Source organism: Falco cherrug, chromosome 9 (genome assembly GCF_023634085.1).
Source record: "Falco cherrug isolate bFalChe1 chromosome 9, bFalChe1.pri, whole genome shotgun sequence".
Classification (NCBI taxonomy): domain Eukaryota; kingdom Metazoa; phylum Chordata; class Aves; order Falconiformes; family Falconidae; genus Falco; species Falco cherrug.
Window position 1 is genome coordinate 41435826 of NC_073705.1, and position 24959 is coordinate 41460784.

Below are 24959 nucleotides of genomic sequence, written 5' to 3' on the forward strand. Positions count from 1 at the left end.
AAAAGGAGAGGGTGTATCATTAGGAGAGCACTTCATACAAATACAAGTCTCGCTTTGAGCTTGGATCCAGCCAAGCTACCATATGCATAAACTGGCCTGCTCTCACTCCAGGTCAACTTCTTGAGAGACTAGACAGTCTCTATTTGCGTAGCCATTTCAGGTCAGAGCAAAGGTCCGTCTATTCTACTGTCTGCCTCCAACAGCAGACCGAACTCCATGTGCAGGGAAAGAGTACAAGAACAAGGTAAAGACAGTTTCTCCCCCAAGTACTCCCTAGTCCATGACCAATTAGCCTGACAACTGTAAGCTGCAAATCAGTAGAAACTATGAAAAGAGCAGAAATAATGGAATACCAGTAGATATAATGTCATAAAGAAAAAAACCCACTAATTCTATAAGCTTTTGTGCAGGAGTTAGTGCTGTCCCATGCTACAGTGTACATCTGTACTCATACTGGGACTCCAGAGTTCATCAGCTCCTCCTGCACAGCCTTATCACCCCCTGAGGGCTTCCGTGCCCCCTGACCATCCACTGACCCAACAATTCCCTGGCAGACTTCCTTTTCATGATGTGTTTGAACAGATAACAGACATTTTAGTTGTTATGCTTCTTGCCAATTGTCCCTCACACTCCTTCAGCCAACCTTATCATGTTTGTATATTTAACTTGCCAGAGTTTATCATCTTCTCAGTTTTCTTCATCTGGACACCACTTCAGCTTTTGATAGGATACCTTCTTGCTCCTGCAATCTCACTTAGTCTGCCAAAACTGGCTTCTTTTCACTCTTCCCTCAAGTTTTTCTTGATACATAGTTATTTTCTCCGCACTTCCCATGTGATTTATGGAAGCAATATCCATACTCCCTGCAAAGAGTTAGGTCTTCCATCTGTCTTTCTTTCAACAAATTTCCTGATCTGTGTCTAGTTCTCCTTTTTTGAAGCTGAGCACGCCAATAGTAGAACACTCTGGCTTGTCTTATTCCTGCGAGGATACAGAGTCCAAGCACATCAAGAGCCTCATTTCAGGGCAGCTCTTCAGCGGTTACTCTCTACATCATATCCTGTAAACCACTCAGGATTAAAGTCAAGCATTGCCCACATGGGCTCCTGAACCAGCTGCTCCACAAAACAGCCATTGAGACATGTAAAAACGTACTCTGTCAAGTCTGGATACAATTTTTGCCTCTTCTAGACTGAGTAATTGAAGTCATCCATACCTACCGACTTCTTCCTTCACTCAGCCTGTTGTGTTGCCATCGTGGTCCACTGGTCAGCTAGGCAGAGTCAATATTATATATTCTTCCTACTTAAGTTTGGGACTTCCACCAATGTGAAATCTGGGTTGTTCATTCATGAAACTACCTTAAGCAGTTCAGCTCCGAAGTGTCTTTAATATGCAGAGGTACTAGCTATCAGCAAAGCTTACCACACACTTCCCGAATACATGATATCATGTGAATGTCCCAGTGATCGTCATCTTTCCAAGTTTATGACATCTGCACTGTTGGGATCTCCATGAATTAGACATACCCAGTTCCACATACCACTCCCACGAAGGAGTATCTTGTTTAAACAGTCTCTCAATTCCGTCTGTTCCCCGTTTCCTCTTCAACTAGGTTTGACCTTAACACCAGCGGAAGGGCTGTGAACCAACAGCACTGAAGGCACAATATGACAGGGTAGCCGCTGGCAGGGGATTATCAGGAGTAGGCCCTTGACTTGAATTAATTTTCCTCAGAGTGTGAGGAACTTGATTTTGTTGCTTCAAAAAGCTGCACAGTCCATTTATTTATTCAGGCATTTCCCGAGCGAGTGATCTGTGCTGTGGAGCGGCTTTGGTTTTTCTTTTTTTCTGGGCAGGGTTATTTTTAAGTAGTCTTCTCCATGTGCCCCCACCCGCAAGGATATCAGCTGGCAGCACCAGCCTCAGCGCTTCACAGAGAAAGAGGCTTGGGTTTTCAGCGAGGAAAACGTGGCTCTTAGCAATTGAGGAAAAACAACTTCTTACAAAGGTCACAACTCTTAGAAGAGTATCTCCTTGTGTTTAAAGTAGAACAGGATATTTAAAATTAAATCAGCTAGGAAGTTAGGACCTTTGGAGTGCCACAGTATGCTACATGGACCTGACTCACCCATTCCTGTTTCCCCATGTGTATTTTAAAAAGGTGTATCTCAGTTTTAAGCGCTTTGGCAGCAAATTAACACAAAATTGGAGCAAGACAGTGACAATTTTGATCAAGAAGATATTTCTCTTTGGTTACCCAAGTGTAAATTCAAACAACATTTGTAATCACTGTGAGAAACATCAAAGCAATTTTTAAACATACTCTGTACTTCTTAAACTGTTCCCACAGAAGATACTGAAGGTCAGGCTAGAGGTAGCTGACCTAACACACAAAAATAGGCAGAGGTTTGACTATGTCCCTACTGGCCTAATCAGTAACATTGTTGTTAGCCAAGATTTCAGCCTGATTTCTGGAGCTGCTACTTAGTCCTGAAGCAGGGTGTAGTTTATACAGTATAGTAGTTTGACTAGATTTCAGTACAGTTTAGATTTTCTAACTTCTGTTGCACATGGGTATCCCAGCATTGAATTAAGTACACGGTTTCTGCTTTCTGTATTGCAATGTTAAGCAAACAATTTTAAAAGCTCCCAAATATGAATTATATATTTCACGGGGAGGCAGGAGGAAAGAAAGTTTTGCAGTCTGAGTAATGTAATGAAGCTTTTAGCAAAGAAGATGCAAGTTAACGATGCTTCTTAGATTTTGTCTCTTTGCTAGAAGCCTACGTGTTGAGAGCAGCAAGGGGGGCTTAGCAGAGTGTGAGACAGAAACCTTCCTGGCGTTTAGTCCTTGAACGGAGGATGGAGAAGGGACGGAAGGAAACCCTTTGCACCCCTGCCTTAGTGTGCTTGGAGCTGTACTGAGCGCTACAACCCCCTGCAGCCTGGAATCGGGAGCTTTCTGGTTTGTGGGTTTGGTTTTTTTTCCCCTATCCTTTAAAAAGTTTTCAGGAAGTCTGGGGGAGGGGCAAAGCCGGTTCTTTTTTGTTATAATGGGCCTCTTTGTGGGGATGGAAGAGGAGAAGAGATCTGCCTGCCTGTGGTGAGCACGCTTCCCAGTGATTCCCAGGGTAACTTCCCAGGGCTCCTGAACAGCACAGGGCCCCTGCGGTGCGGGAAGAGGGGCGGGGGGCTGGTCCAGCATGGAGCTGATGGTGCTGCTCAATGCTCTGGTTACTCGCCTGCTCTTTGTGTTGCACTCTCTCATCGGGGTCTGGAGAGTGACTGCAGTGAAGAAAGAACCCAAGTACTGGCTACTGGCACTGCTCAATCTTCTCCTGTGCCTGGAAACAGGGCTCACCCTCAAGTTTAAGCAAGGCAGAGGCTACAAATGGTGAGCATATCCTGCCGGCTCCGATGGAGCCCCTCTTGCTTCTTTGCATGCACTTTGCTGGAGACGTAAGGCTGCCTTCTACGGCTGCTGCCCGAGAGCACTGCAGTCCTGGCTTTGTTTTTGCCAAGCTTTCAGGGGATTGCGTTTTCCCCTCTGCTGCACCTGGGGGTGGAGGGTGGGGGTAGAAAACTGATAAAGCCCTGGCTAGTCCATTGCCAAGTTCAGAAGGCTTTCAGGAGGGGCAGTTTTGCAGCAGACTGCTTGGGAGCCGCCGTCTGTATAGTTCTGTATGTGTATCCATATTAACAGCTGAAAAATACGGGAAATGTAGCTGCAGGCAAGAGATGCATGCTCTGGAGCTGCCTGTCCCGAGGGCTGGGGAAGCAGGGGGCATGCACTCCCTCACCATATCACTTGGCACTCCTGAACAGCAAGGTGTTAGGGACTACACCTATGAGGCGCACAAGAGTGCTGAGGGGCCCACACAGGCTATTCCATACAGATGCCCTGCACCTCTTACCCCATCCTGCCATGCCCTGGTTTGCACCTCTTCCCTGGGACTGCATTCCCCATCCCTGCTACTTGCAATAGTGCTAATGCCATGCTAGGGCATGAACAAAACCTCAGTGAACAAATAAATGATGAGCAGCAACCTCTTTTGCAATACAGCAAGAACGGCTTATATATTTAGATTTGAGAGGCTATTCCAGAGGGGAACTTTCACACATGAAAGGCTGACTGAGAAACGGGTAAAAAAGTTAGTCATAGCAGAGTTTGCCCAAGTACATGGGTTTCTACATGCATCAAAAGAATTGCTACAGTCATCTACAGCTCATCAGCACTCAGTCAGCCAAAACAAACGCTCTGTAAAAAGGAAGTGGTCATGTAACTAATTGTCAGGATTTCACTAGCACCTTTTATTTTTAAAAACTCAAACTGCAGGCAGGCCATGAGACAAATCCAGGACAGAAAAAGCCCTATAATATTTCAATGATCTTAAAGTCCTGCCCATTGCAACTGTGAAACTCATTATAACAGCAGCAGTGCTGTGTGACAGTTCACACAAGCATTCCATGCTCTAAATCTGAATGTAATAAAACTAGTGATGAAGTCCGAGACACAGGAAAATTTAACAACAGAGCTCCAAATGCACAGTTATGAGACAGAGGCAGAGTGAGCAGACCAGATTCAACGGGGAGAGGAGGCAGCAGCAGAATCTTCATGAAGGAACACTTAGTATGGCAGCTTTTGGAAAATCCAAAGAAAAACAGACAGAGAAAGCAGATCCATTTTAGACAAAACCATGTACTAGAAAACTGGGCTAAATTTAGGTAGAAGGAAATTTTGAAAATGGATGTGGTCCAGCACTTTAAGCAATACAGTAAAGTATGCTTCTATGTAAGTACTGTAGACAAGTGATCAGCATCTGTTTGCATCAGGATAACTTTCTGCTCTGGCAGAAAACACATTCAGAACAGGCAGTATATCATCTGCATTTATAGAAACGCCACCATAGACAATCACTGATACAAGCAAAGGGCAGACTGTGCCACAGGACTCTCCTGACTCCAAGAGCTTCATACACTCTCCATTCATTATTGGCAGAAGAGTGTTGCTTAGTACACCAGCACAAAAAATTAAACGGGACATGCAGAGAAAAAGTATTATTGTGGGCCTGGCCACATATTTCCTTTAGATTGCTCCTTCTGAAAGAAAGGCAGGGTTAAAGCCCCTGAAGTCTCCTGGCCTGACATGGTATCATTAGCTCAGTATTGCTAACCTGCCAGCTGGATGGATTTTTCATGTGCTCAAGTCCTACAGGAAATACTGTGAAATACGTTACTTCTCCCATTCAAATGAGAGGTGTGTTCTCTTCCAAAATAACCAGGGTAAAACCCTACAGAATAATTAACTTTTTTTTTTTAAAAAAAAGCAAACAACAACAAAAAAACCCACTACCAAAACAAACACCACCCCCTCACTTCTGCAAAAAAATCAAACCAACCAACTGCAAAAAAACCCAAACAAAAAACAAAAAACCCAAACCAAACCCCACCAAACCCCCAAACACAAACCAGGACTGTCTTATTTAGAGGGGATTGTTTGAAACATATCATAGCAGTTCAGCAAACCAGTCATCCCTGCTGAGCAGCAAGGTTTTTTTCTTTTCCTCGATACTTAGTCTCCACTGGAAACATCATGATTACAAAATAAACGTTCATTCAGGATAGGAACAAACAATAAATGCAACAATATTTGACCAAAATGTTGCTGCAGTTACATACATACGAGCAATTTAAACTCACTGCAGAATGTGACAGTGACAAGGTAGAAGGAATCAAGGAAGTATTCTGAGTTTGACTCCACTGTCCTGTCCTGGGCCAGTACATACGTGATGGTGCAAAGGCTGCTGTGAGCTCAGCAGCATTGCAGTGATGCTTACTCCATGCTACAGCAGAGCTAGATGAAACATTAGTGGCATCAGACCTCATTCCTAGTCCAAAAGGATTGGAATTGCCAAAAAAACCCAAAAAACCCCCCCAAACACCCACCCCAAAGAAAATTGTCACACGTTTGATAAGGAAACATTGGCAACCCTCACAAGAATCAGTGCTTGCAGGAGGAGTAATGAAACTCTCTGGTACTTCTGAATAAACTCATCTCAAGAAGCTGAAGATAATAAAACTTCGCTGTCATAAGTTTCATATAAGACTTTCAGGGAAAGAATAACTAGAGACAGAAATCCTAGAGAATTATACAATTGTTAGCACAAATGGGGGAACAAGGCTAAGACCCAGTTTCATAAACCATTTCAGCTTGCCACTGAAAGACCTCCTACTGAAGAAATGCTGGTTTTAGGCAAACTAATGCCATTTCTACCTTTCCTATGTCAATGCACAGGATTCTGATCAACAACCTTTATCCCAGCATCATTCAATGAAATGACTAAATGTATTAATTCACCCTTCATGAAATCAGAAAGAGCATGTAAGCTGGAGGCTTTTTATTTTTTTATTTTAACTACAGAGAACACTGATGGAATAAAAACAGCAAAGTCCTTTGGTTAGTTCTTAAAAATAGATTTTAAATAACCTTCCTTATATGATCTTTGATGATGTACAAATAAACCTATGATTCATAATACTGACAGTATGAGGAATTTGGCAAGAATAGCAACTCTTATTTGCAGTTACCCTATTTCTTAGTATCCCACCTGGTAGGAGGGCACAAGATACTTTTTAATGCAGATAATCATAGGATATATGGTATTTATGATGTGATATAACACCAAGCTATATTTTCTTTTCCTTTACAGGTTTTCACCAGCAATATTTTTATATCTGATTTGCACAGTACCATCACTATGGCTACTAGAAATTCATCATGGGACTCAGGTATTTATTATGAGGCAAGATGGACTAGTTTGAAATTGATGCATTATTTGATGGGTTGGATTTTGGCATGTGGACAGAAGCCTGCCAGGTCCTGTTCCAATTTTCTGTTTTATAGTGGTGGGTCTCCCAACCCAGCTACAGCTATACTATGACTACCATGCATTTCCTAAATATCAAATAATGAGCCTCATTCCTAGCTAAAAATTAGACCATTTATTTGTATTTGTCTGGGGAACAGAGGACTAGAAGTTCGAAAACCAGCATTTCACCCCCACATTACCAGCTTGAATTTTGCTCAGGATGGTGAGGGAACTTAATTGCTTTAGAGGTCTTTGTAAATGAAAGTATGAGTTTCACAGCACTTACAGGGAGATATCACAGCTCCAAGCAAGCCAAAATTGAGACAGGTGTCCGTAGAAGAGGCCTCAAATTACTTCATGCTTGCTGCAACCTAGAAGAATACTCAGAGATTGCTACCACAGGTAGCCGACATGGTAATTTGTCTGCCAGCGTTCTTGCTTTGTTTGTGCTGTATAGTAATCTGGCAGGGGAGTGTCTGCCAGATTAAAACACATGGTAAAAATTTTAAAGGCAATCGGTCTTTTGGTGGATGGGGTCACTTAGGGCCAGGACAGAGCAAATGAGCCCAGCAGCTGGTGTTGAGTGAACCACCTCCTCATGCAGGCTCCTTTCAAGTCCCTATAGCACTTCCACGTAGTGAAAAGGGAATTTTGTCTGCCCCAGCTTTTGTACATATGTACTACCTTACATCCACAGCAGAAAAGGGCCCAATAGGAACAAGAGCAAAAAGTAACAGAAGAAAATACATAAATTAGACTAAGAAGACATAGTGCCTCATTTTCTCCTTTGAAACATTGTTAGAGCCCACAGAAGCATAATCAAATATTCAAAATTGTGTTTACACTGAAAATGCCTGAGGCTTTTTCTAAATACAGCAGCAGGAATTTATTGTCTTCTTGTTTTGCCAAATCTCCTTAAACAGTCACAGACAGGTAATGTGGATATTGAGAACATTTGTCATAGTTAGATCTGGTCCAAGACACAGGCTAATTCTGTAGTCAAAGGCAGCAGTTTATTTCCCAAAATGATGTTAGAACATGGCATACTTTGTTCTTATTGATATACTGCTACTCTGAATTAAAGAGGGAGTATATCAAGTTAACAGCTTAGTTTATACCTGGAGAGATAGGATAGAGAGTTCTCGAAACACACAACCTAATAGAATCAAAAACAATACCTCCAGAAGGGCAGCAGCCCTCCTAACAATTAATCTCAAGCACAGCACCCAGGCTAGTACTACTCCCGATACTAAAATATTGCTAAGATTTTCCTTATTAAAATACTAACGGAAGGGGTAATTATGCAGTTACTAGATCCACACATTTAACGTATACACCGTGAAAATGGTTTGTGGTCTTTTAAGGCAGTAGAACTTTGATCTCATGTCGAATCTTTCACAGGAAACCTTAACTGCTTGTGTTGGTGCTGTTATTTAAGGCACGTGCTGATATGCAGTCTCTTTTCCTGAAGACAGAGGCAAATCTGCCTCTCCAAGTAACGCAGAACTGGACATAAGTAATACTACTCATATACCAACAGTGAAATACTGACTACATAGGAACTACTGCTTTGCAGTAAAGTATTTAGGGATGAAATACATGTTTGGGAGAGGCTATAAAGTAAATTGAGCTATACTGAGTGAAAAAATTGCTGTCTGCAAAACAGAGTGGCAAGAAGGTTAAAACTATTTAATTAAAACTCCCAAACATTATTTCTTAATATCATATAAGATCTCAGATAAACAAATACCTCCATTACCTTTTCAAATGCCTGGTGCATCACTGCACAAAAAGCAATAACTGACCACTTTTTGCCGGGTTTACCTGACTACCAGCACTGCAGTTGATGTAGGCTTCCCAGTCAGTAAAAGGTAGACACTTAGTAAACCTTATAACTATTCTTAACAACCTTTACTTGGACATTTTAAGGAAATAGTGAATATTAGCGCCCATTCCCTCAGCCTCATTGGGAGGTGGGATTCTCTTACCAGCTAAAATTCTAGAACCTCTCTGTCCTAAAAGCGATCTTACATCTTTTACCATTTCTTCCCTCCCATATCTGTTATTTTCCTCAATTTGTAAAAACAGTTTATGCAATCTTTCTCCCTGTTTTACATTTCAGCTTTCCAGCATAAGCAAAATGAAGCAGTCACGGTTGCTTTGAATTTCTGACATCACACGCGTTGCCATAGCAACGGTGACACTGTTTCCAGCAAATGGCAGGGAGCAAGCAGGGTACCTGTTGCTTGGCAGAGGGCCGGCTCCAGGGAAGTGCTAGCATCTTCCACAATGTGCCCAGGCTGCCAGCCTCCGTGCATCTTAACAAGATAGAGGATGCTTTGCCCTGGTATTCAAGTGCCAATTTTACCATCTCAGTGCTGGACCCACTGTGAAAAGTTTTAGCTAACCTCATTTTTATTTGGGAATAATGGATCACAATAACATGCAGAGATAAATTTGCTGAATTAGTTCGATGCTTCAGGAGTTCCCCATGCACTGACAGTGAGCTCTCTGCAGGCTACACACTAGCACAACACTGTGTCAGGCAACAGAGTTTCTGTTTTGATTAGATGTTTTATAAATCAGAGGGATGAAAGCTTCATACCAGAAGAAACAAAGGAAGTAAACTGAGCTAGAATTTATGCAAAATGTGTACAATTTCTTCCTGTTTTATTTCAGCACAGTAAAAAAAGAAAAAAAAAAAGGTGTATTTGTTTAGCTATACACAAAGTCTCCATACCTAGGAACCTAGGAGTAACTGGGCTCTAGCAGTAAAGAGGTAAACCACGTTTGTCAACTGCCTGTGAAACTTAGTATTCACTTTTTCCTTGTCACATTCCCATTAAGTCACTGCACATACATAATTGGCTAGGCAAATACGCCTGGCACCACTAGTCCTATTTACATGCATATACATGATGAAAATAGAGGGTCTTCTGCAAACTTTCAAGTGAATCACCACCACAATCAGTATTCAATAAATATTCAGAGAGAAACAAACCAGAACAAGATATGAACGTACTTAAATTAAAAAACAGGAGCCTGCTTCAACAACCGGCTTTGCAGATGCAGTTTTCCATTTGCTGCCTGCATGCAGTTGAGGAGAGATGTGGACCCAGCCCTGAGGAGTGCCATTCAGTCAGAGTTCGTGGAGCTTTGCACTGAAGTAGTAACCCCTGACTCAGCTGGGAGTACTTACAAAAATTACACATAGGGAACCTACAAAAGACACTGATAAAGTGAATTAATTTTCTTAAAGAAGTGTTCTCTGCACCTTTGTGCCACTAAAGTTTGAAAAAAAAAAAAAAGAGCCTCCTTGCAAGCCACATGTAAGCTGTGGCATGCTTCCCTCCGCTTCCCTCCAGCGGTGTGAGTTGCTGACTCCTGTAGCTCCTCTGCCCTGCGCGTGGATTGTGGGGAGCAGCCACAAGAGTTACCTGCTCTCTGCCGTTGGCATGGGGAGAGCGCGGCGCCCCACGCCTTGCTGCCCACACAGTACAACTGCTACAGGCTCTTATTTCACTCCTGTCCTTCAGCCACCTGATTTACTTGCTGGGAGTTCTCACAGTGTTTGGGAAGGGATTTCCGCTATCCTTGCACATGCGGCAGATGTGGCAGGCTACCCTACGTGGGTCCTCCCTCAAATCTGGCAAATTCATCCCTGAGCAGCAGGGCTTTAAAAAAACAAACAAAAAAACCACAAACACCGATGTGAAGTTTAATGCAAGTTCACAGCTCCCTTCCTCTTACCCCTGCTGGGTCAGGTAAGGGGCAGAGGAGTAAGCTGAAATGCAGACAATGACAATCCAAAGGCCGTCAGGGTGAATTAGCCTTCCTCCTCCAGCACAAGTTAGTAATCCCTTTGTCTACCCAAGCTATTTGTTACAAGGTAGATATTCACTTAATATTCTAGGGTGGTTACACCAGTTACACAATATTTTTAGGTCATGGTCTCCTCAGCCGACTGTGTCACACTGCCTGTTGCAGGGGTTATTCTGATTTGGGCTGATTTGACCTTGGGGGCTGCTCTCCCCACACTTTAGACTTTTTCTACAGGCAACAGATAAAAAGGCTTCTCCAGAGCACCAGTTAAATTTCGTTTCCAAAACATCCTCTAAACAAGGTGTTCCGTTTCTCTTTGTTTGAAGGGCTAACACAGCGAGATTAGCCCCACAAGGCTGCAGCCAGACAGAGGACCAGCCCCTCCATCTCACTCTTTCCATGTCCAGATCTTTAGACTTCCCTCTTCCACATGGAAATATCATCTTGCCCCTATCTGTGACTCAATCTTTCAACGCTCTCACACCTACTGTCCAAATTAGGGAAGCACTCAGTTAAGAGCCTTTACCACCAAATATAAAAGCAACAAGCACTGACCTTTTTCCCCAGATTTTTCAGACCGCAGGAATGTGCTCCATTTATCTATGACAAGGTCAGGCGAGAGGCAGCATTTACCCAGATACTTAGCAACATTATCAGAGACCAAGTAAAGTATCAAAGTAGAATCTGAAATTTGCTAGAATGTGACATTTGCTGGAAAATGTTGCCTTTATATTGGCAGGCATGATGCTGAACACAGCTACTCAGTATGCACTAGAACACACTCTGATTGTTGCAGAAAAATCACTCCCTGTGCAATAAAATGGTGGGGGGCCCAATGGAGAAATGCAAATCATCTGGTGTTCTCTGGCACAAATAGGACAGGATAAAAGTCTTTAATAACAGCATGGTTTGATTTTCTAATTATCCCTTTTTTATTACAAAGAAAAGGGATATTAAGGGATTGTTATGAAGATAGAATTTAGCACCATACCCCAGTTGCTCCAGGGGCAGCCTTGGGAGGGGAGGTAGAAGGGCAGGGGCAGTGCTGCAGACCTCAGACAGGACACAGTCCCACCACTGGTTTATTGCAGTTTAAATAACCATATGTTTTAGCCAATATTTGATTTCCTAGAGCACTGGGTACTTGGAGAAAGTAAAAACACCTGGTTTTTTTTTCTACTCTGCAGGGCTGAGCAACAACACAGGCCCATTTTTCTTAATTATTCCTGAATCTCACCTCTCACATTATGAATTGCCTTGCAGAATAAGGCACAGCTGGGAGGGGGCAGAGAATACAACCCAAGCATCCTTCCCCAACTCTATTATTCCAGCCTTGAGGGAAATCATACAGAAGATTGAAACAATGGCATTTTTAGAGAACTTCTTCTGTACCGTAAAGATGAGAAGCAGATATTTTGAGAACAAGTTGAACATAGAGACTGACCATGAACATAAAACAGTAGATTGACCATGATAATTTTTTACCCTGTTTTACTGTTTTAGGCAAAGAGAGATTATGTAGGAAACCCAGTAGCCTGTTCTGGAGAGCTGCAGGCAGATCAAATAGAAAGAATGCGGTCTTAACAGCACAAAGGTGTCAGCTACTCGGTCAACCTTTGTACTTACATCCTCTTGCACAGTACAACCCTACACTTTCTCAGGAACCTACCAACACATCACTCCTGTCTTCATGAGATGAATTTCTCCCTTCTGAACAAGGGGGGGAATTACATTCAGAGTAAGCATGTACCTTCGTAAACATCGACTTTCACAAATGAACTCTCTGCAATTCAGTGAAACAGGGCTCTTTCAACCACAGAGCACATCTGCTCCCTGTGTGGGATGTTTATGCATATGTGATGTTTTTGTTCACAACAGTACTGTGGTAATGAGCCTGGAGCAGTTCAGGTGAATGTCAGCAACCAAGACTTCAATGAATCCAGAGACAGCAGTCATGGAAGTGAGGGAACAGATCACCACATCATTCAAACGGTAGGACACCTTTTCCTAATCCTAGTAAAGTTCTTGTGATATTAGAGCAATTAGAGGGGACTGTTGTGTCTATTTGGGCAAGGTCCTCACACAGTGAGTAAAACTAAAAAAAAAAAAAAAAAAAAGAAGAAAAGTTTCAAAAAAACATATTGTGAAAATGGTCTATGGTGTGCTGCATACTACTGTTGGTAGTACAAGTCTCTGGGTGAAGAGGAGACTCTCCCACCATCCTCTTCCAAATCTCAGCAACCACATTTGGAAAGTGTCTGGGTGATGGTTCTGCAAAAGATAATGCTCAGCTGAAAAATTACAACAGGAGTAGTAGTACATAGAGAAAGACTTGTTATTCATTACCCAAAGTTTGTATTAATGTGCCTTTTTCAAATTATGCCTGCCACATAGGAATGATTTGCTCTAATACAAGGTGAAGGAGAACAAAAACAGGCTCAAGGGTGAATACAGTCTCTGAAGGTACCTATTAATATCAGTCTCCTGAACTTACAGTACGTTATTGTGGTTGCCTTTTAAACAGGCTAAAGTCCTTGTGAATCAGCTTTCCACAATCTGTGAGACTGTATGGACACTGGCCCTCCACCAGACTTTTCTGCTGCTACTCGTAGTTGGGAGATGGCTTCTCCCCATTGGAATGGAAATCACCCGGGATCAATTGTCTCAGCTGCTTCTCATGTTTGTGGGAACAGCAGCAGATATACTTGAATTTGCTAGTGAAACCTTGGACATCGAAGATGTTCGGTAAGAACTATTTGCTGACAGAAATAATTGCCATAATGCAATATATTTGTTTTGTTTGAAGATTTGTTTGTGCAATCTGTGGCGTTCAGACTGGTGGAACTGCATTTCCCACAGGTAACAGAAGGCTACGTTCAAGGGCTCTGTTTTCCTACTCTCACCTTTCCCTCTCTAAAAGACCTAACAGTCCTATGAGCTTTTTTAGGGATTACTCATCTGTTGCCAGTGGAGAAGCATGTCACATCCATCACAATAAAAGTGTACAAAGAGCCAAACAACTAGCATAACTGCCACGCAGTGTCAGTTCTTATAGCTGCAAGAGTTGAAACACTGGATACACAGTAAGCCTCTCTCAGGTTAATGAATTGTTTCAGACTGGCGAGGAAGCAACTAGAGTTTGCTTTAGTGATTCATTATCCAAGTTGCTTCTTTGGTTATCTCATATGTACTTTCTTCATGATAGAATGACAAAGTGTTCAAAGATAAGAAGAAAGGGAATAGCATAGTCTGGTGTGCATTTTCAACATTGTGATCTCTCCCAGAGAAAGTAAGCTCATCTCCCCCTCTCAGCACTGAGAGATGAGCTGTGAACATCCCTCATAAAGAAGAGGAATCACAGAAGAGGTCTCTTACAGACATACTATTTTTTTAAAATATCAAATAAAAGGTTTTACAACAGGAAAAGAGGTCCTTCCCACTTGGCAGGGAAGCTTCAGGCTTGTAAGGAATGTGTAATCGCTACAAGGGTAAAGATATCTCCCCTTCGAGCCACAGAGTCTATTTCCATATGCTTATCATTGTAACATTAGCATCAGATATTTAATGTAATTACACAGCTGGAACTCGTAGCCTGAACAGCAGAAACTCCATACCAAAAGTTTCCTCTATTTTCCTTAGTTTTACATCTCAGAGCGTGCAATTAATCAATCATTGTTTCGCTCAGCCACCCTTTTAAATGACATTCCAAATACTGCAGGAAACATTCTTGTTAACACATAAGGAAACTGCATCTTCACTGTTACCACTTTTTTCCCCTCCTATAGGAAGAATTATGCTCTCATAAATGCAATTCTTGCTGTATGGACCTGGAGTATGTTACAGTTTCCACTTGATCTTGCAGGTTAGTAGTTGCCCATAGACAAGAGAACAAATGTTTTTACTGGCATGTGTTGTGGCTGTGCACACACTACAGGGCATACCAAGGATTTCTGGTGGAAAGCAATATATACGACAATGATGATTTCTGAAGAAAGTTCATTGTGGTTTCTTTGGAAGAAACACTTGTTTCTGGCTAACCTCTGATCTCCCTGATAAAACTACTTCCAGAAAAAGAGGAAAGTGTAATATTATATTGGAGTATCTGCTCTAGCTGCCTGTTACTGCCTTAAACTTCACTATGTAAACTCTTGAGCTAGATTTGGTCTCAGATTATATTACGGCTGAAACCTGGGAAGGTTGCTAGACCTTATGGAGAGACAGGTGATTCTTAATCACAGGGAACAGCACAGCCAAGAGCACAGAAGATATTATCACAGGAGAAATTAACCTATTCACAAGGAACCTGAAGGACCATACAATGTTGGGACTATACACCAGTATCTTAAAGGCCCAACAGGCAGCCAAGTCAGGCAGAAAGGGCCCCTCTGTGTTCAAGAAGAATGAAAGCTGCCCAATCATCATCTGTTCCAACCATTTTGGCCTCCAGCCGCTAAAACTTTGCAATTCAACTATACCAGTCCAAAGATAAGTTATCCTCATTAGCATCTGACTAAAATAATAAATGAATAAAATAATTACACACATATTATTCCAGGATTTTTTCATTAGCCTTTTCTTCATGGACAACACTAGGCTTCATTTTCAACACTGAAATTAGGAAAATATTTCACTATTTCACCTCAAGAAGCTCACTTCCTGAAAAAAACTAATGCAACTACATTTCAGATTTATCACAGCTGTATTTTACCAGTATCAGAATTTTTTTCTGTTAAAGATGCACACCACTCAGATCTAGAAAAAAATAAACAAACCAAAACCAAACCCACACGAAGAACCATCACCAACACACATACACAAAACCACCACTGAAATTAAAATGGCACTTAAATAGTTGTATTCACTTAATTTAAATGAAGTAACTTTTGTACTGGGCATTTTTTCCTCTGGATATTGCTTTTCTGCCAATTTAATTACATTTACCAGTTAAAAATTAAATTATTGAACACACATTTCCCTTAAACTTACTATGGGTACAGTTTATTCTTGGTAGTTCTATTCAGTTGCACAGATATTTCATTTAAGGATCAGAATTTTTACTCCTACCTCAAACATCATGTAAACTAGAAAATTGTAGACACATTATTGGACTACAGCAATGCAGTTAGGGCAATTAAACAGCAATGGCACAAAACATATTAAAAAATTAGCTGCTGCTGAAGTTTTGCCTAGTGGATTCAGCAAATTTCTATGGTCTACAACTCATTTTCCACTTAAGTCCAGGTTCCCCCCCTTCCCCCCCCTCCCGAGTTGACTCAAACAATAGAATTCTTTTGGTGAGCTGAAATGTTTGGCAGTTGTTACTGCATCACAAGCAGCTATGTTTTTTAAACTAATGAAATGCCACTGCCCGAGAGACAAGTTAGCTAAGCTACATGTATTTTCATAAGAAGCAGTCACATTTACCACACACAAACCCTCCTGATGATTCTTGAGACGCCACCCCACAAAAAGGCATTTAAGTTAGCTCACCGCCACTATTATAACCAAGTGGAACACATCCATGCAAGTTCCCGCAGTTGCATGCAATGTCATACCCAGAAGGCTAAGAACGAGTAACTGTGCTCAAGCCTTCCATGGCAAGCAGCAACCACAGTTTCTTCCAATCTGTAATGCCTGATACTGCCCTGCACTGACGTGACTTACCCTTACTATGACACATGAAAAAGACAACGGCTATCTGGTGAATCTATTAAATGCAAGGGCTTAGCCTGGAACAAACTGAAGTGCTACAGCTCAGGCTGTTCCCGTTCAATAGGGTAGCTTTTTTTCTTAAAGATACCTATTAGCCATGCATGTTGATTTAACAGAAAAACATCTGGGAAAGAGACCTGAAAGGTTAGGTGTTCTGCTTCTTGTTTTAGAAGTGTATAAATACCGATAGCTTTGTAGGATGGAAAAGGGGTTTTTTTTGTCCTGTTCAGCGAACCATGTAAGTGCCTGCTTAACATGAGCTTGGTGTGTTTTGTTGAAACAGATCCCAGAAACCTGATACTCTTTATGTTGAATTGTTAACAGTTGAATGCATTTATAATCCAGGGTACCCTGCCCTTTAGGCCAACCCTGGCTTAATTTTAGAAAGTCATTTTACCACAACTGTTATTTTGTTTCCAGTACAGCATATTGGCTGCAAACCAACTGCATCAACTAAGCGGATCCCCAGCCTGCTGCTGTGCAGATACAGTGCGGAACTGTGGAACATCGGAGTCAGCCTTTTCATACAGGACGGCCCCTTCTTCATCGTGCGTTCAATCCTGATGGGACATTTCAGAATATTCAACCAGATGCTGGTGTTTTTTACAGCTAAGAATATTTTAGTTGTGACTCTACAATTGTATCGTCTGGCAGTGATAACGTTAGACTTCCGTGCTACCATTCTGCAGAAGAGCCGGAAAGGAGAAGTCACCTGTTGCCCGTGCAAGCCTTACGAAGCTAGTACTCATGCTGCTGCTGACCAAGATACTGAAATGAAAGAATTTGTTGCCTTTCCTCCAAAAGAGGAATCCCAAGCTCTAGCATAAGATCAGCGAGCACAGCTACTGACTTGAAAAGCTGTGTTTCCCACAGTTTCTTCAGAAGAGCTTAGCCTGTTTTTATGATCAAACACACCCTGAGTGCCAAAGCCACCTCTTCCATCAAGAGATCAATAATTTCTTCTAATCGTAGGGGAAATTTCTGAGGCAAATTCATAGAAATGGGACTTTTTTTTTATCCATTTGTATGGTGGGTTTTGACTAGTTCCCTATTATATTATCCACAGGGATTTTGTAGCCATAGTTTGTAGTAGCCACAAAGGTTTGGCACACTAACAAAGTTGGTTATTATCTTTGGTGGCACTGTGCTAACGTATGTACTTGCATGTATTCAAATAGAAGGACAAGCCTCTCCATTATGGGAAGTACAGAAGCATTTAGCTCTAATTGAATGGTTGGGCCATAACAAGAGCGTGATGAACAATATATTCACTGTGTATGGGAACAACTTCAGCAGTAACAACTGTGTAGGCATGCAAGTGAAGGGGAATGACAGATTTCTGCTGTTACTGCAACATCTAAACATTGTTCATTCAAGAAATTAAGAAAATTTTCAGATGTTACCTCCTTGGCTAGATTCAGTTAAAAACTATGCAACAACATGAAACTGCATACACAAGACTGTCTCTTAGGACCTGCATGGTCTGAATAACCTTAAGCTTACAAATAAAAGTAACAATAATAAAAAATCCCAGCCCCATAGATCATTAGAAAATGCCTGTGATAAATGCAGTTGTATTCTACAGATGTGCTTGCCTTTCTATTTCTACCAGTTAGAACACAAAAAAGAAATGTCCCCAAAATACTTGTAAAGTCTGTCAGTCCGCCCATCCCAAGTTTTACTGTGCTTGCAGTTGAGACAGGTTTTGAAAATGTCTCCATTTTATATTATTTCTAAAAGTGGCCCAACTCAGGCATACAATCTAACTACAAGGAAAATGGCCTACTCAAGTTAGACAAGACAATCTAGACAAAGGATTCAGGCTTGTGTTTCACATTTCATAAAGCAGGACAAGATCCCATGAAGTAACTTGAGCAATTGTCTGGTCTGTTGTGTGTCAAAGTTATCAATAATTTTTACTATATTCACATTTGGAGTGAAGAACAGGGCCCAATTAATTTCTCCCCAAAACACACTTTAGTAAGACCATTGACTTTGTGAGGCTTAGCTTATAGAAGCTAAAAGTAAAATCGAGGGGTTTTTGAAAGTGTGCCTAAAAATTCTATTTCACAGAAAATGGCAGGTGCTTTTACAAATTTCTGCATCCATTTTAAAAGAGAGCAGAAAAACCTATAAAAAATAGCAAAGTGACCCTAAGGTCATTTCCCTTATGAAAAATACCTAATTAAACCTTATTTTCTAAAGCCTCAGCTATCTAAATACAGAATGTGGTTTTGTGAATGAGTAAGAGTGTTTCTGCCACCACTGCAGCAGTCATGTGCTTATTTATCCATACCCTCATAAGCAATGACACGTTTATTCTTTGGAAGATGAGCCTGTTTAAAAATTCCAACCCCCAAGCATGTGAACCGATGTTTATACTTATGAGCTGTTACTGTTCTGTGCAGGATCAGGCCCTTACATTACAAAAGGATAAAAATGCACAGCCATAAAGAAGGAAGTCTCATATACTTCATAGCCCTTTCTACCATTCATATTCTAGTAATAATGTGCAGCACATCCTACTCTTCTTATTTTAGGCCTTTTTCCAAGATAAATTTTAAAAATCCAGTCATCATTTGCCATAGCATTGTGAAGTAGACATATGGAGAGTGGAATACAACTTCATTTGGGATTTTAATTCAAGTCTAGAGGTAAGAAAGCTAGAGCGCTGCTGCTGACAAGCTTTGCTGTCTAAAACCTTTCACACAAGGATGATTTTAGAATCGTTTGCTAGAACTGCAACACATCTCTTCCTGATGCAAGCCAGGACTACTCACATTCATTTCGAGTTTACCACTTGCTGATACAGTAATTATCCCGTTAAAAGGATCCTTACTAATTAATTGAGTATACTAAGCTTGCTAGAACAACATTCTAAATTCATCAGTACAAAAATTGCAGGATGTACTTGTTTAAACTTGCTGTCTATTTAAAGGCTTAGTTCAGCAACAAACTGCCTACGAGGCTCAGCCTGCAGCAAATGCAAGATCCCCTGGGGTCAGCGATACAGAGACTAGTTACAGCAGGAATATTTTACAGAGAACTATTATTTTCTGGTCTTCAGGCTGTTCCATTTTAAACAGTAGAGCTTCTAATCAGATTTACGGTGAGAAGAATTCACTCCAATGCTAGGTTGTTACAACTAGATCCCGTCCCCATTCACTCACAGACAAAATAGGCTAGATCCTCCCTCACGCTTACAATAGATTTGGACTTCCCTTTTCCTCCCCACTGTCAGGGGTGACAACAAACAGATTGCACTTAAAAATAAAAGAAAACCCAAGCAGACAAACAAGGCACTTAAATGGTGGGTAGCCTGTCTCCTCATCTGCGTGCAGAGAGGAATCATGTGTGCCAGGTAGCAGCAGGAACAACATGCAGTTCATTCTACTTCATCGAGAAGCCTGGAAATGGCAGTTAAGAAGTCTAGTAGCTTGTATGCTTGGTCACAGTAGCAAACCCCAGTTGTAAGCCCTCCTCACCTTCCTCTTGCAAAATTTTTGAGAGGAAGGGCTATGGCACTGTTTTTTTCCAGCAGGCTGTTTGAGTCAGCTGAATCAGCAGCTGAATGTGGAGAGCCAGTGTGTCATCCTGAAGCCTTCCAGAGCTTTACACCAGACAAGTGGTAGAGTGCGTTTTCTTGAAGATCTGCCAGCATCCGTGGTGTATCTAAAGAACAACTGATGTCATGCTTGCTATTCAGGAAAAGCTGCAGTAAACTTTCAGACAGGGAAAATTCAAGCCTTTGAAACAAAGATTTCAGAACATTTATCTTAACCAGTATTTGAGTCAAGAGAATTACATTACTAAATCTGTTCTGCAAATAGATATCTAACCATTTACTGTTATTTATTCTGGTTGTTTCTGCCTTGTCCTTTTAGATTATTCCATATTAAGCCTCTCTAAAATGTTTTACCACCTGTCTTTTCCTGAGCTAAAGTGTATTCCCCCTTTCCTACAGACATTGGCTCAAACAAGATAATAGCCCTGAATCTGAAAAAAACCTACAAGCCCCCCCAAGAACACCAACAACCATGGTTATATTGCATTCCTGTTGTTATTTGTACTGTACAGTGTTCTCTGGGATCATGTGGGAATGGAAGAAAATGTGCAATTACTTTTAAAAAACTCCAACTGTATTTTGCAAATAAAAGGCAGTTACCTCAGGCATAGCTGCCAATTTATTATGTGAGAGCTGACTGTTACATGTTCCCATTAATTACGTCTTCCACATGCTGCTTTTCCTTTCCGTCCTTCGTAAGTTAATTGCTTAGGCCAGATTCTGACTGCAGCCATTGCTTTGAAAGCCCACAGCAGCTGCAGTAAATTCCACTGTATTCTGGATAGGTTGTTCTTTATACAGAACCTTTGCCTCCAAGTATGCAAGTCACAGCATAACCCCAGAGAGGATGTATTTAATTATCTGCATGCAGGATGCATTTTACAGATGCACACAAATACATATATGCATTTAGATACCCATACACACCTGGCAACGCCTAACATATACAGCTTTTATTTCTGTTGCGGTGTGCGAGATTACCGATGAAAACACTCTGCAGATGTCTGTAAAGCACTTACAGAAATACCTAAACATTAAACATCTTAAAGCTTATGGCTTCAAATACTAAACATACAAAACTCCCTGAACAGTATACTGATCTAAATTTTTTTTTCTGTAAGTTCCCTGGAATATAGTCTTTCCATGCAGGTTTCCTTAGTTGAATGAAACCTACCCAATCGTTATTTTCTTCTCAAAAATGAGGTTTATGAAATGAGCATTAAAACAGAACACTAGCATCTAAAACTGTACAAGGCTGTTTCTGTGGTTCAGTGTCAATAGAAAATAGACAAGTCTTGAAATCAGCAAGTTGGAGAGTTCTTGGCCCTCCAGTCTTTGTATTCAATTCTCTATCTTTTCCCACGCTGTTCTATGAGGAAGGAAGTTTTTTCCTCCCTTATGAGTGAAAAGAAACCATTATAAATTAGGAATAGACTGTTAAGGCAATAAAGAGGGGTCATAATGGCAGAAGTATGTTTACCCAACATTGATCATTGCACCAACAGGGAAATACAGCAATACAGACCTCGAACAAAAAAGATACTAATGACTGAGAAAGGCACACATGAGCTGTGTTCTGAAAAACTTCCTTGGCTCTTTGGAATCAGCATGGAAAGAGCTCTTGTCAGCCAGCTCCATTCCAATGATCTCTGACAAGCTACTAATAGGGGAGTTCCAGTGACCCTGAGTTTGTCTTGCAGGTGACCTTAAAAAGCTCTATGCAAACTTTTCCTAATTTGGGTCTCTTTTCCCTTTAGATTGGGTTAAAGGAGCAGCAGGGAAAGTCATGTAAAAATATACACACACATCTCGCTACTTGATCAACCTAAACTCTTACCTTATCCGCTATATACTGCTGTTCTTTCCTCAGCTATGTTTCTGGCTGCTTTCTGGGCCCACCTGCCAGATGCCAGCACACAGACAAAAGATGCTGAACACTGAACTTCCCAATGCTGCCTGTGAAAGCCTTCACAAAAGCACACAAGAATTGAGGCTATATCAAAGATTAAGACGACACAAACTTATTTCTTCCTGTTAAAGACATAAGGTATCTACAGCTGCCCAAGAGTTTCCTCCATTTGTTTGTAGCCTACTACAGAGAGGAGAATGTTTTCCTGAGTAGTCTGTCTGCGAAGGACTAGCTTATTGAAACAGCAGCAGCATTTCCTGTAGCCCAATGGATTAATATCTCCTTCAAACAATCTTAAGGTCATACAAAGTTTGAAACCAGGCTATCAGACTGTAGGTAAAGATAAGGGAGCTGAATGGTGGTACAATGTAAATGTGATGCACTAATCCAGCATTTTTAATTTTGGGAGATGGGAAAGGCCTCCAAGCCAAGTAAAGCAGGCCTGCATGGGTATCATCTGTAAAACCAGCTTGGAAGACCTGAACTAAAAATTGTTCTAAAATCTTCCATCGCCTATATATCTAACTAACAGTATCCTGAAATAATCATAGAGAACAGATATAATCACAGCTAACACCTAGGCCTCATAGAAGACTCTAGTGTTAGAACAGATTTACAGTGTAAAAAACCGTGTTGAATATTGCTGTTACTTCATTTTATATTATTCTGAATAAACTGATGCTTCATATTTGAAGAATATGTTTGGCTTAATTCTACCCGGCATCCTGAGTGCTTCACAGTTTCAGTCCCCTGATAGAATTCATAAGAAGCTTGTCTTTCACAACACACTTGGTAGAAGCCTTGTTGGAGCATCTTTCAGGATTGCAAGAGACAGTAGTACGTTCAGCAGCTGCAGTACATGAACCAAGACAGCTGTCAGACACTATAACTCATTGTAGGCCTAATCCTGCTTTTGGTAAGCATTCGCAATGCCACTGCTGAAGATCGTTACTATCTCTACAGCATTACCAGAGAAACATCAAAACAGGAATACTTTTCTCAGGCAACCACTTCAAATGTTTTAAGAAGTACCTTCCAAAGAAGTTTATTATAATGCCAAACTAGAGCATTCTCTTTTACTCATTACAGGTCAGCTCTGTGAAGTGGTTCGCCATCTCCCCAAGTGAGGGGAAGGGGAGAACTCTTTCTTCTTTCCTTCCCTTTCTTTTCTCCTTCCAGATTGCATGTTGAGGTGAAATCTGGTGTCCTGATCCAGTAACAAACCAATATTAGTTAATATTCTGCTTTGTGAACTGCATATCAAGTTCAAGTTAAACTTTAAGCTCCATTGCGGCAGAAAAGAAAAGACTATTTTGTGGTCTAATCCAAGGAATACTAATTCATTAAAAAAACCCTCTTACATGCAGAAAAAAAAAAAAAGAGAATGCATAAATAAGAGTTGCCACAGGGGTAGCCTGAAGCCATATGCCAGTAAGTTACTCTGCTTCTATATTATGAGAATTTTTATCCATCTAATCAATAAGAAATGAGTAGTTACTATGGCAATTTCTACACTACAAGGTACTTGTGCTGCAGTAGTATGTTCTAGAAGGACAAATACAGTTACCAGTGTTATGTAAATTTTTGCACCTTGTACAGTGTTGCAGTGCACCGTGTAGGCTTGAGAAAGGTGAGAAGAATAAACAGAGTCAAAAGACAGTGGTAGTTATAAAGGATGACTTGCAAATTCCTAAGTGACTAATAGATACCAGGTTAGAGCAATCCACACACATTCAAACAAATCAAGCAGTGATTTTGCAGAATTTTAGCATGAAATCAGATACAACAAAACTAAGATTTTTTAACTGTATTTCCCTTTGATTATCTTCCTCAAAGTTTAAACTGATGGGGCTAGAGACTCATCTCTCTTATACAACCATCAATTTGTACTGATTTCAAAGGAGAGTGATACACTCTACAGTAGCCAGTGCTGATTACAATGGATGTATTCTCTTACAGCACAATACTGCATAACCCTGTAGGGACTGCCGATACTTACATATATAGAGAACAAGGATAAAACTTCACTCTCAAGATACAGAATGCTACAATAAAAGTACAAGGTTCTTTTAAAGGTTTGAAAATAATTGATCATCGTCATCTTTATGCAAACACAGAGAAGGTACATATGCCTCCTATAAAAATCTTTATCCCCATTCCATCACATTATGTTTTTCAGTATTTATTCCCCCCACGCACACACCTCTTTTCAAAATATTCTCATTTTTCAGGTATTAGAACAAATGGGAAGGGGCAAATGCTGAGGAAAAGTCTAAATACTACAGAAGCAGGCAGTTTCCTTAGAGAGGTCTGACACGACAGATATCATCACTGCATACAGAGACAAATTAAGACTCACCACAACTGCTGAAGATGGACCAATGGTTGTAGCACAAGCTTGTCAAAAAGACAGTCAAGAGAGAAGCCTAGATAAATTAGCATTTAGGCAACTTTAGGTGAGAAAAAACAGGCATGCACAAATGTGGGGGCCTAGGGACACTTTAAAAGCTCCATTAACATCTCCTAGAATCCATATACAAATAACACCTGGCAAAGTTGCAAGTGTGTCCACTTCTGACAGCTATATGCACCTAACAGGTTCAGGGTTTGATGCCTTTTTTCAAATGATCAGTGCTGAGAAATGACAGCTAATATGACTAAAGTTACTGGCTTCTTTTCTGCAGTATTCAGATGCAATTGTATTTTTACTCATAAAATATTGACTCTAAGGTTATGTTATAAAGAAACACTAACTCCTGCATAGAAAGTCTCTAGGTCTCACTGTAGTGGCAAAGACATGGCCCCAGAAACCTCACAGGCAGAAAATAATTGTAAGAAACAACACATATAACCCACAATAATTATGCAGGTTCAAAAAAGATCTTTTAAGTGGGACAATCCCTTTGAAATCTGAGAAGAATGAAAGGAAGAGAGACTTCTTATCAAAAAATGATACACTTAGGCAAATCTTTTGAAGGCTGGAAAGTTAAATGATAGTTGCATATCACAGTTCAAGCACACGCTGAGGTAATGTGTAAACTAATATTGCACAAAGGAGAAACTCTCAAAATAGAAGGGC

At 40.9% G+C, this 24959-nt stretch overlaps 1 protein-coding gene across 1 annotated transcript; it reads left to right on the forward strand.

Moving 5' to 3' along the window:
• The first annotated feature begins 2945 nt into the window (after positions 1–2945).
• TMEM26 (transmembrane protein 26) lies at positions 2946–20601 on the forward strand. Its single transcript, XM_005433558.3, has 6 exons — positions 2946–3397; positions 6714–6792; positions 12573–12686; positions 13219–13439; positions 14480–14556; positions 16827–20601. The coding sequence occupies exons 1-6, from the start codon at positions 3207–3209 to the stop codon at positions 17231–17233; spliced, it is 1089 nt and encodes a 362-aa protein (XP_005433615.1). The 5' UTR covers positions 2946–3206; the 3' UTR covers positions 17234–20601.
• The last annotated feature ends 4358 nt before the right edge of the window (positions 20602–24959 follow it).

What these genes read in the sequence shown, in the direction of transcription:
- TMEM26 (XM_005433558.3), top strand. Translation starts at nt 3,207, where the DNA reads ATGGAGCTGATGGTGCTGCTCAATGCTCTGGTTACTCGCCTGCTCTTT. An exon ending in ATCACCACATCATTCAAACG is followed by an intron (nt 12,687 to 13,218) that starts GTAGGACACCTT and finishes CCTTTTAAACAG; the next exon opens with GCTAAAGTCCTTGTGAATCA. An exon ending in TTGGACATCGAAGATGTTCG is followed by an intron (nt 13,440 to 14,479) that starts GTAAGAACTATT and finishes CCCCTCCTATAG; the next exon opens with GAAGAATTATGCTCTCATAA.